Here is a 10,705-nt window from a genome sequence, read left to right as displayed (position 1 = left end):
GTTCAGTTGGGATGACGACATACATGTGATTTGTTTGCATCTTGTTATTTTATCTTGTGATTGTTGGGTTTAATATTTACTTTTGCCCAACAACCACTCTTGTTGAGATTGAACTCTTCAGGTTAGCAAACCTTTCTTCTAATTACTATTACATAACTTTCAATTAAGTGTCAACAGCATGCATCTCTCATTCTCATATTATTCTTCTATTAATACTATTTTCAAGCCCTATAATACATGATTTCACGTATATATAATACTATTTTCAAGTATATAATTAGTGTATGTTTGGTTTAACTTGCAAACGCAAACATGATTTCACATATCTCAAGGTACTAATAGAAAAATTAGAATTTGTTATGTTGAGTTTAACGTGAAATGGGGAAACGTGATTCTGTAACTTCGAGTTCAGCGTGGGTCTACGTTAAGTTCAACGAAAATCATATGTGTTGAGTTCAACGAAAATCCAAATACACTTATGCCTTTTGCTTAAACTCTGGAGTTTGTCATCATTTTGTCTCTGCTTCTTCCTCTTGCTAAGAGTTCTAGCTTGACCATATGAGCAGGGGTGGAGGCTGGAATCGCAGAGGGGGGTTAAGATCTAAAGGAATATGGTTTATTAGAATATTTCAATTTTTATCATATAAGGAATGTGCAAAAAAAAAATCATATATATGACTAATAACTTTTTATAAGTATAAGAAATGTAAAATTAGTACAAGAGATTCTAAGTGACTCATAAGAATTGTACCATAATTTTCTTTTGAGAAGAAGGGAGTATGGATAAAAAAAAAAAAAATCGAATATCATGTTATGGGGCAGCAACATACTAACTGAGCAAGATGAAGCAAGTTTCTGTTATTCAATGTTACCTTGAGCTGGAAGTTCTTACTAGGTGACCGATTTGCTTGAATCGTTTTATAGGAGGGCTGGTCCATCTTGCTGTACGTTTTGAGTACTAGCAGAAGGGTGGGATCTGTCTATCTTTATTTCAATTTGCTGCTCTAGTAGTATGTAGGCATCTTGTTAGAGCCTATTTTGAATTATTTGTTTCCTCCTCTGAGTCCTCTCTAAGTGGATTTATATAGCCCCTTGTGTTATCTATAATTTATTTTGACTTATAAAAAGAAGTTCGTGAAGCAGCAGGAGCAAAATCAAAAGCAGTCAGTAGAAATCCTTATGTTGATGCAGCAGGAGCAAAATCAAAAGGAGCGAGTTCAAGTTCGTTTTTTTTCTTAGAGCAAGTTGCTATTGTTGTTGCTTTTACAAAAAAAGATACTCATTCATTTTATCTAATATCTATACCATATGTGTATGAAACAAGTCAAATGATAAAGGAATGACCCCTAATGTGCACCATTTTTAGAGTGGTGTAATTTTACACTACTTTTTTTTTAATTTAGTATAACATGTCAACACATCTTTTTTAAAGAAATTTAATATATAACAAATTTTTAATGATATCTTTTTCAAAAAAAAAAAATAATGTGTTGACCTACTATAACCAGTCAAAATAAGTGTTGTAAAATTACACCACTCTAAAAGTGATGCATATTATGATATTAGGGAGAATCTAAAATATTAAAAAGGTCACACACATAGCAAGAAAGAGAATAATGGAGCGTGTGAATTTTAGTTAAAACTTGAAACAAACAAAGAAATGAGAAGATGTCACCACTATGGGTGTTATCCACTTGTGAAAAATCTGAGGTATGAGACCACAAATTTATGTTATATATTATTGGTAACAAATAGTTAAAGCTTGGGGTAGCTACAACATACACAAACCACCATTGTGCCTCTGCCCTTGCATATAAGTTATCTTATGTGGAGTGGTAGTCCATGGAAAAAGGCAGAGAGATTAATGTGAACAATATTGTAATGATTACTCAAGGAGTAATAATTACATAGTGTTCCAAAATGACAAGTGTGTTGATTTTGCATTGAATGGATTGGAATGAAGTCCCACATAGAAAGTGGAGCAACTTTCCAAAGCATTTATATATCATTAAATGCCAAACATTCAACAAAGTGACAAAGTGAGGATGTAGTGTTACATGTGCATGGTTTGGTGGTCCCAAGCTTTTATGTCACATGTTCCATTCACACCACCCCTCGCCACCGGCGACACCGGCGTGGGCGTAGAGGCGCTAGTGGCGGCTTGTAGACGGCACGGCACTTGAGGCACTTTAGCACGACGCATCGATGGCGACTCGGTTGCCGTAACGTCTGTTTGATTTGGAATTCGAATTTTGCACCTGTTCATGAAGGGTCGCAATTATTCACATATTTGTTGGTAACAGACATAATTCATGAAGGGTCGCAACCTTATGAATTGTTCTGTTTTTGCCTATAAATAGAGTGCATGTTCAGAATTCAGAACACACAATCTTATCCTCTGTTTTCCAGAAAATACTTCGCTGCTTATCGAGTTTTCATTAGTCTTGTGCAAACTCGAACCAAGGCTGATTATCCTGGGTATTCCTACATCCAAACTCTAAGACGAAATTCAAAGAGTGCTTGAAATACTTTAAGGAAAGTGATTTCCATCACGATCAATCCTATTTTTCTAACAATCTTAAAGTAGATTCAAATGGCTACCGATGCTTCTGTCTCCAGTATCAAAGTTATGAACCAGGATCTTGTCAAACTTGATCGCTTCGATGGAACAAATTTCACTCGCTGGCAAGACAAGATGATTTTTCTTCTGACTGCACTGAAGATATATTATGTGTTAGACCCTGATCTAACACCAATTGCTGAACCAAAAGATGATGATTCTGATGAACTCAAGACCGAAAGAAAGAAGCGCAGAGAGGATGAGTTGTTGTGCCGTGGACACATTCTGAACACTCTCTCCGACCGTCTCTATGATCTGTACACAGATACTCAGTCCGCAATGGAAATATGGAAAGCATTGGAATTCAAATTCAAGGCTGAGGAAGAAGGTACCAAAAAGTTCTTAATATCTAAATATTTCGATTTCAAAATGTTAGATACAAAACCTATTCTGCAACAAGTGCACGAGTTACAGGTTCTCGTAAACAAGATAAAGGCAGTGAAAATAGATATCCCTGAAGCCTTTCAAGTTGGTGCAATCATTGCAAAATTGCCACCTTCATGGAATGGTTACAGGAAGAAACTGCTGCACAATTCTGAAGACTTCTCTTTGGAGAAAATTCAGAAACACCTTCGAATCGAGGAGGAATCGAAGGTTAGAGACAAGGCTGAGTCTTCTGGTTTTTCTAAGGCAAATACTGTAACGGCAAAAGGCAAGAAAAAATATGATGGCAAACAGCAACATCTCGGACCAAAGAAAGAACATAATAAGTTCAAAAACAACAATGGAACAAAAGGTCCAAAGGGTGGCTGCTATGTTTGCAAAAAGCCTGGCCACTTTGCTAGAGACTGCAGACAAAACAAGGCTAAAAAGGAAGTGAATGCTGTTCAAGTTGATGATGAAATAATCGCTACTGTGAGCGAAGTTATGGCTGTAAAGGGTAAAGTTGCAGGGTGGTGGTATGATACATGTGCCTCTGTTCATGTATCATATGACAAAGCATCGTTCAAGACTTACTCTGAATCAACTGATGATCAAGAAGTGCAGATGGGAAATGAAGTTCGATCAAAGGTTGTTGGAACTGGAACTGTCGAACTCAATTTCACTTCCGGAAAGAAAGTTACTCTTGTTAATGTGTTGCATGCTCTAGAGATGAGTAGGAACCTTGTTAGTGGGGACTTGTTGGGAAAACCAGGAATCAAATCTGTGTATGAATCTGGGAAACTCATATTAACTCGTAATGGGGTGTTTGTAGGAAAAGGATATTCCGCTGAGGGAATGATCAAATTATGTACTATTGATAACATTATTAATAAAGTTTCCAATTCTGCTTATATGATTGATTCTGTTTCCTTATGGCATTCTAGATTAGCACATATTGGTATTAGTACTATGAATAGACTAATTAAGTCCAAATTAATCTCATGTAACATTCATGAATTTGAAAAATGTGAAATATGTGTTAAATCTAAAATGATCAAAAAACCTTTCAAAAGTGTTGAAAGAAAGTCTAATTTACTTGATCTTGTACATTCTGACTTATGTGAATTTAATGGCATGCTAACCCGTGGGGGAAATAGATATTTCATAACATTCATAGACGATTGTTCTAGGTACACTCATGTTTACCTATTGAAGCATAAAGATGATGCTTTTAATGTCTTTAAATCATACAAAGCAGAAGTAGAAAATCAATTAAATAAAACTATCAAAGTTTTGAGAAGTGATAGGGGTGGAGAATATTTCTCTACAGAATTTGATTCTTTTTGTAAAGAACATGGTATTATACATGAATGTTCTGCATCGCGTACACCACAAAAAAATGGTCTTGCTGAAAGAAAGAATCGAACCTATCAAGAAATGATAAACTGCATGCTAATGCACTCTGAATTATCATTTAATCTATGGGGCGAGGCACTTTTATCCGCATGTCATATAATGAACCGGATACCCCTAAAAATGACCGGAATATCTCCATATGAAATATGGAAGGGTAGATCACCCAATATTGGTTATTTTAGAGTGTGGGGGTGCGTAGCATATTACAAAAATATGGATCCAAAGAGAACAAAATTGGGTCCCCGTGGAATTAGATGTGCGTTTGTCGGATATGCCACAAACAGTAAGGCATATAGACTTCTAAATCTAGAGTCTAATGTCATAGTCGAATCCAGAGATGTGGAATTCTTTGAAAATCTTATAACAAAGAATAAAGACTATGAAACGCACACTAATGAGGAATCTCGAGATATAGATTCTCAAGAAGTTGTAGAAATACAACCTGAACCTAGAAAAAGTAAGAGAATTCGAAAGACTAAGAACTTAGGTTCAGATGAAATCGATTCTCAACTCATTTCCTTTTACCTTGTTGAAGGTAATTGTAAGAATGATGTGCATAAAATTCCTATTATTCTGCAATTAGAGGATGATCCTAAAACATATAAGGAAGCCATGGCTTCAAGGGATTCCTCTTTTTGGAAAGATGCAATCCGAGATGAAATGGATTCAATCTTGTCTAATCAAACCTGGGAACTAGTTGATCTTCCAAAAGGTTCAAGACCTATTGGATGTAAATGGGTGTTTAGGAAAAAGTTTCATACTGATGGAACATTAAACACCTATAAGGCTAGATTAAAAGCCAAAGGATTTAGACAAAAAGAAGGTATTGATTACTTTGACACATATGCACCAGTTGCAAGAACAACCACAATTAGAGTATTGTTTGCATTAGCCTCAATAAATGATCTTGCAGTACATCAAATGGATGTTAAAACTGCATTTTTAAATGGAGATTTAGATGAGGAAATTTACATGGAACAACCAGAGGGTTACATACTTCCTGGAAATGAACAGAAAGTGTGCAAACTAGTAAAATCTCTATATGGCCTAAAACAGGCGCCAAAACAGTGGCATCAGAAATTTGACTCGGTCATAATTTCAAATGGATTCATTCCGAATTCTTGCGACAAATGTCTATACACAAAGGTGCAGAACGATACTGCAATATTTCTTTGTCTTTATGTGGATGATATGTTGATCATGAGCAATACCATGGATGGAATTCTAGAAACAAAGAATTTTCTAAAGTCCTCTTTCAAGATGAAAGATCTTGGACAAGTTGATACCATTTTGGGGATTAAAGTTAAAAGAAATAGTGGGGGTTATGAACTTAGTCAAACACATTACATTGAGAAAATGTTAGATAAGTTCAAACACTTACGATTTAAGGAAGTAAATACTCCCTTTGATCCTAGTGTCAAACTTGAAAAGAATAAAGGAAGGGCAGTGGCCCAGTTGGAATATGCAAGCGCTATTGGATGTCTAATGTATCTAATGCAATGCACCAGACCCGACATTGCATTCTCTGTTGGTAAGATGAGTAGATACACTAGCAATCCAAATGATGAGCATTGGAAGGCAGTTGCAAGGATATTTGGTTATCTTTCAAAAACCAAAGATCTTGGACTTCATTATGATAGGTTTCCAACAATACTAGAAGGATATACCGACGCTAGTTGGATATCGAGTGCTGGAGATCATAAATCCACCACTGGGTGGATATTCACATTGGCTGGAGGAGCAATTTCTTGGAAGAGCAAGAAACAGACGTGTATTACCCTCTCCACCATGGAATCAGAATTCGTGACTCTAGCTTCTACAGGTCAAGAAGCTGAATGGCTAAGAGATCTCTTATTGGAAATCTCATTGGCTAAAGAAAATGTTTCAAAAGTGTTGATACATTGTGATAGTCAAGCCACCCTAGCCAGAGCATGCAGTGAAGTATATAATGGGAAATCTAGACACATAGGTCTGAGACATTCTCTTGTGAGAAAGATGATTAAAGATGGAATTATCTCACTGACTTATATACGAACAAGCTATAATCTAGCAGATCCTTTTACTAAGCCACTGGCCAGAGACTTAGTAAAGAATACCTCGAGAGGTATGGGATTAAAACTCCTTGAGTAAGAGTTCCAACAACGGTAGCAACCCAATCTGAAGTTAAGAAAACCTTAACCTAAGATTCAATGGGTAACAACAAATCATTGATTTGGATGACAATGCAACATTAAGCAATAATGTTGACTATTAGATATTGAGGGTTGAGTATCAATATACTCTTAATGAACTTCATGATCGAAATATGTGATTTTGCGAAAATCACATACGATATGAACTTCACCTATATGAATTTTGAGATGGTGCCGTCTCAAGTGAGAGTTGGAGTTTCTCTCATAAAAATTCACGAAAACAGGAAAGCACATGGCCATAAAAAGTGCTAGGCGAGGAAAGTGTAGGCGAAGGACCACAAGCGAGTGTGTGTAATTTTATGCCGGTATGATCATTAGGAATATGAGTTCAAAGCACAGCTACCTAATATTTCGATTATACTTTGCATAATATTTACTAAGGTTTAGTTCAAATCGAAAGATACTAAACTGTATTAACATTCAGGTGTGTCTATTTCTGGAATTGGCATTGTCATTTATGTAACAAGTGGGGGATTGTTGTAATGATTACTCAAGGAGTAATAATTACATAGTGTTCCAAAATGACAAGTGTGTTGATTTTGCATTGAATGGATTGGAATGAAGTCCCACATAGAAAGTGGAGCAACTTTCCAAAGCATTTATATATCATTAAATGCCAACCATTCAACAAAGAGACAAAGTGAGGATGTAGTGCTACATGTGCATGGTTTGGTGGTCCCAAGCTTTTATGTCACATGTTCCATTCACACCACCCCTCGCCGGTGTCGCCAACACCGGCGTGGGCGTGGGCGTAGAGGCGCTAGTGGCGGCTTGTAGACGGCACGACACTTGAGGGTCTGTTTGTTTTGGAATTCGAATTTTGCACCTGTTCATGAAGGGTCGCAATTATTCACATATTTGTTGGTAACAGACATAATTCATGAAGGGTCGCAACCTTATGAATTGTTCTGTTTTTGCCTATAAATAGAGTGCATGTTCAGAATTCAGAACACACAATCTTATCCTCTGTTTTCCAGAAAATACTTCGCTGCTTATCGAGTTTTCATTAGTCATGTGCAAACTCGAACCAAGGCTGATTATCCTGGGTATTCCTGCATCCAAACTCTAAGACGAAATTCAAAGAGTGCTTGAAATACTTTAAGGAAAGTGATTTCCATCACGATCTATTTTTCTAACACAATATAGTAAAACAAAGTATTTACATTTTGGATCGAATTCGACCAATGAAAACCCTAATATTTTTACTAATACAATTTCTATGACGTCAGGGGAGTCCTCAACCTTTGATTAGATAGGCCGATATGATGAGGCATGCATCACTTTCTTAAGCGACCTGCATCTAGTATTGTACTCCTCTACTTGCAGATCTGCTAGCAATCATTGCGGTGACAACTCCATGGGAGACTTGATGTTCTTCCCATATACTATTATTGATCCAGATGTCATTTCCTTCTCTCTTTCCCTGCTGAGCCCAAGGTTATTGGTGTTGCTTTCTTTCTTGCGGGGATCATAACCTTCAGCGCCCTCTTTGACTGCCTCCTCCTTAGGTAGGCGATATAGTGCCCATGAAGTTTAGGAATTCAATATAAGTAATTGAAAAAATTATTTTGCGCACTTCATAAAAAATATCATCTATGTTCCTATATAACTGTCACTATTTTAATCATTTTTTTGTTTCTCACTTTTATAATTTTTTTTTTGGTAAACCTTTTGCAATTTCAAGAGAACATTAATTTTACTTTATCAATTGTACCTTTAATTTATCGGTGGTAGGAAAATTGAAAAGTCAGAATTAATAAGAGAGATAAATGGTATAATGATAATTAGATAATAATTTTAATAAAACAAGAACAATAAATATTATTTCTTAAATACTTGTGCAACAACCTTAACGTGACAATTATATAGGAATAGAGGAAGTAAGAAACACGAAACGGAAAATCGCACCTTAGTCCAAATTCATTCTGCAGTTGCTTCTGTATTTTCTTTCCCTCCTAACCAAACAGACGTGACCTAAAACTTGAGCATGCTAATTTGTTTTTGCCTAAATTTTAATAAAATAAAAATATATTTTCTATAATCGACAAATATCAATTCCTCTGTTTATGGTTGCGTTAGAGTTGAAAAATTGCATTGTTTATGGTTGCGTTTGTATCAGCTTCAATCACCATCCATTGCAAGGTAGTATTTCTCTTTTCCCTGATGGATTTCATTCCCTATTTTCCCCCAAATTATCGTTCTTGCTGATCCTGTAGTTCAAATTTTAGGTTTTCCCAGTTTTTTTTTGCCACTAAATTCGAAAATGAATTTGCATAGTTTTCCGTTTACCTTTTCATGCTTAACTAGTTATTATATGAACAATTGTTTCTTTGACTCAAGTGCGTGTTGCTTAATTTCGGACAGTTATCTGAATGTTTAATTATTCAAGGGATGTGATGTTATTGCGGCGGAATCCGAAGAGAGGAAGGAAGAGTGAGAGTGAAAATGAAGAGAACAAAGATAGACTTAGTGACTTGCCTGATTGCGTTCTCCTTCACATTCTGTCATTTGTGAATGCCAAGTATGCAGTTCAAACTTGCACATTATCCACAAGATGGAAGGATCTCTGGAAACGTCTTCCTTCCCTCATACTACATTCCTCAGACTTCTTTACACTGAAGAGCTTTGCCAAATTTGTGTCTAGGCTTTTGACTCTTCGCGATGGCTCAACTGCGCTCAAGGGTCTTGATTTTAACCGTTATTGTTTCATTCAGCCTCACCTCCTTGAAAGGATTGTAAAATATGCTGTTTCACACAATGTCCAGCGAATAGGATTGTCAATCATGTATGGCTTTGAACTCGTTCCGCCCTGTATCTTTTCATGTGAGACTTTGACATCTCTTAAGCTCGAAGTTCGATCTAAAGCACTATTTCCAGAATCTCTTAATTTGCCAGCATTAACTACATTGCATCTAGTGAATTTTGCTTTCTGTGCGAATGGCAATGACCGTGCAGAACCCTTTTCCTCCTTTAAAAGGTTGAATAGTTTGACCATTTTCTATTGTTGCCCTAGTGATGTTGATATCCTCTGCATTTCAAGTACCACTCTTTGCAATTTAACAGTGGATATCAGTTTTCGGAATGTGTACACAATTGACCTATCTTCTCCAAGCCTTCGTACCTTAGCCTTTAAGGGTCGTGTTTTAGTGACTCTCACTGGAAGAAATCTTTCTTCCATTGAGCATGTAAATTTGGAAATATGGTCGAACAAGTATTCTTTGATTCTACTTAGCTGGCTGCTAGACCTTGCCAATATAAAATCATTGACAGTCTACTCAAGTACTCTTGAGGTACATTCTTCACATTGCATGTTACTAGGTTTTATTTTTAAGAATATGCTTTGATGCCTGTTTGGATACAACGTTGAAAACCACTGCTTTTGTCCACCGTGATTTTGCCCTAACCCTGGTTTTTCAAGTGTATCCAATCATTCACCTCATTCCAAATCTTTGTCAAAAATCAATTAACTTGGATTAAATCAATCTAACTCATCCTCACCCCTCATTGCTTAGGTTCTCTCCTCCATTCCTGATATACTGGAGCTTAAGTATCCTATCTTGGGTGGCTTGAAGTCATTGAAAGTTTTAGTGCCAGAATACAAGTTCCGGAAAGCACCTGCCATGTTGGAAGATCCATTTTCACTTATACCTTATGGAATAGTGGACTTTTTGCTTCAAAACTCGCCGTCCGCGAAGGTTGACGTCATAAAATGCTAACGTCAAGTGGATACTCTATAGCAAGGGTGGCTTATATCATATAAAAGAAAGTTAATTGGTGGTTTCTGGAAAGATCGTTATTTGAGGTAAATGAAGCTTAGATGAGAAGAAATGAAGAAGGAAAGTACTAATTTATGGACACTTATTTTCTGTCATGATGTTTGTGAATTTTGGATCTCATTTTCATATATTCAAGATTGCATTAGCGTTTGTTTTTCTATTGAACAAATCCTGTTGAGTTGGGATGACATGCGTGTGGTTTGCTTGATCCTGTTGTTTTATCTTGTGATTGTTGGGTTGATTAATATTTAGTTTGGCACAATAGCCACTCTTGTTAAAATTGGAAATTGGATTCATGTCAGCAAACCTTCACTATTATATAATTATCAAGTGTATCT

At 36.3% G+C, this 10,705-nt stretch overlaps 1 protein-coding gene across 5 annotated transcripts; it reads left to right on the top strand.

Annotated features, from left to right (window-relative positions):
* The first annotated feature begins 7,769 nt into the window (after positions 1-7,769).
* Positions 7,770-10,536, top strand: LOC130718775 (F-box/LRR-repeat protein 13-like). Of its 5 annotated transcripts, none has more exons than XM_057569415.1 (3): positions 7,770-8,099; positions 8,956-9,881; positions 10,104-10,536. In XM_057569415.1, exons 2-3 carry the CDS (start codon positions 8,964-8,966, stop codon positions 10,305-10,307), a joined length of 1,122 nt encoding a protein of 373 aa, XP_057425398.1. In that variant the 5' UTR covers positions 7,770-8,099; positions 8,956-8,963; the 3' UTR covers positions 10,308-10,536. The 5 variants fall into 5 exon arrangements, with proteins under 5 accessions (XP_057425398.1, XP_057425411.1, XP_057425392.1 ...); XM_057569428.1 differs by having other exon boundaries at positions 7,771-8,099; positions 8,981-9,881; XM_057569409.1 differs by lacking the exon at positions 7,770-8,099 and adding an exon at positions 8,356-8,733.
* The last annotated feature ends 169 nt before the right edge of the window (positions 10,537-10,705 follow it).

The sequence above is a fragment of the Lotus japonicus genome, chromosome 1 (assembly GCF_012489685.1).
Source record: "Lotus japonicus ecotype B-129 chromosome 1, LjGifu_v1.2".
Lineage (NCBI taxonomy): Eukaryota > Viridiplantae > Streptophyta > Magnoliopsida > Fabales > Fabaceae > Lotus > Lotus japonicus.
Note: the sequence above shows the minus strand (reverse complement) of the source record. Positions and strands in the feature narration are given on the sequence as shown.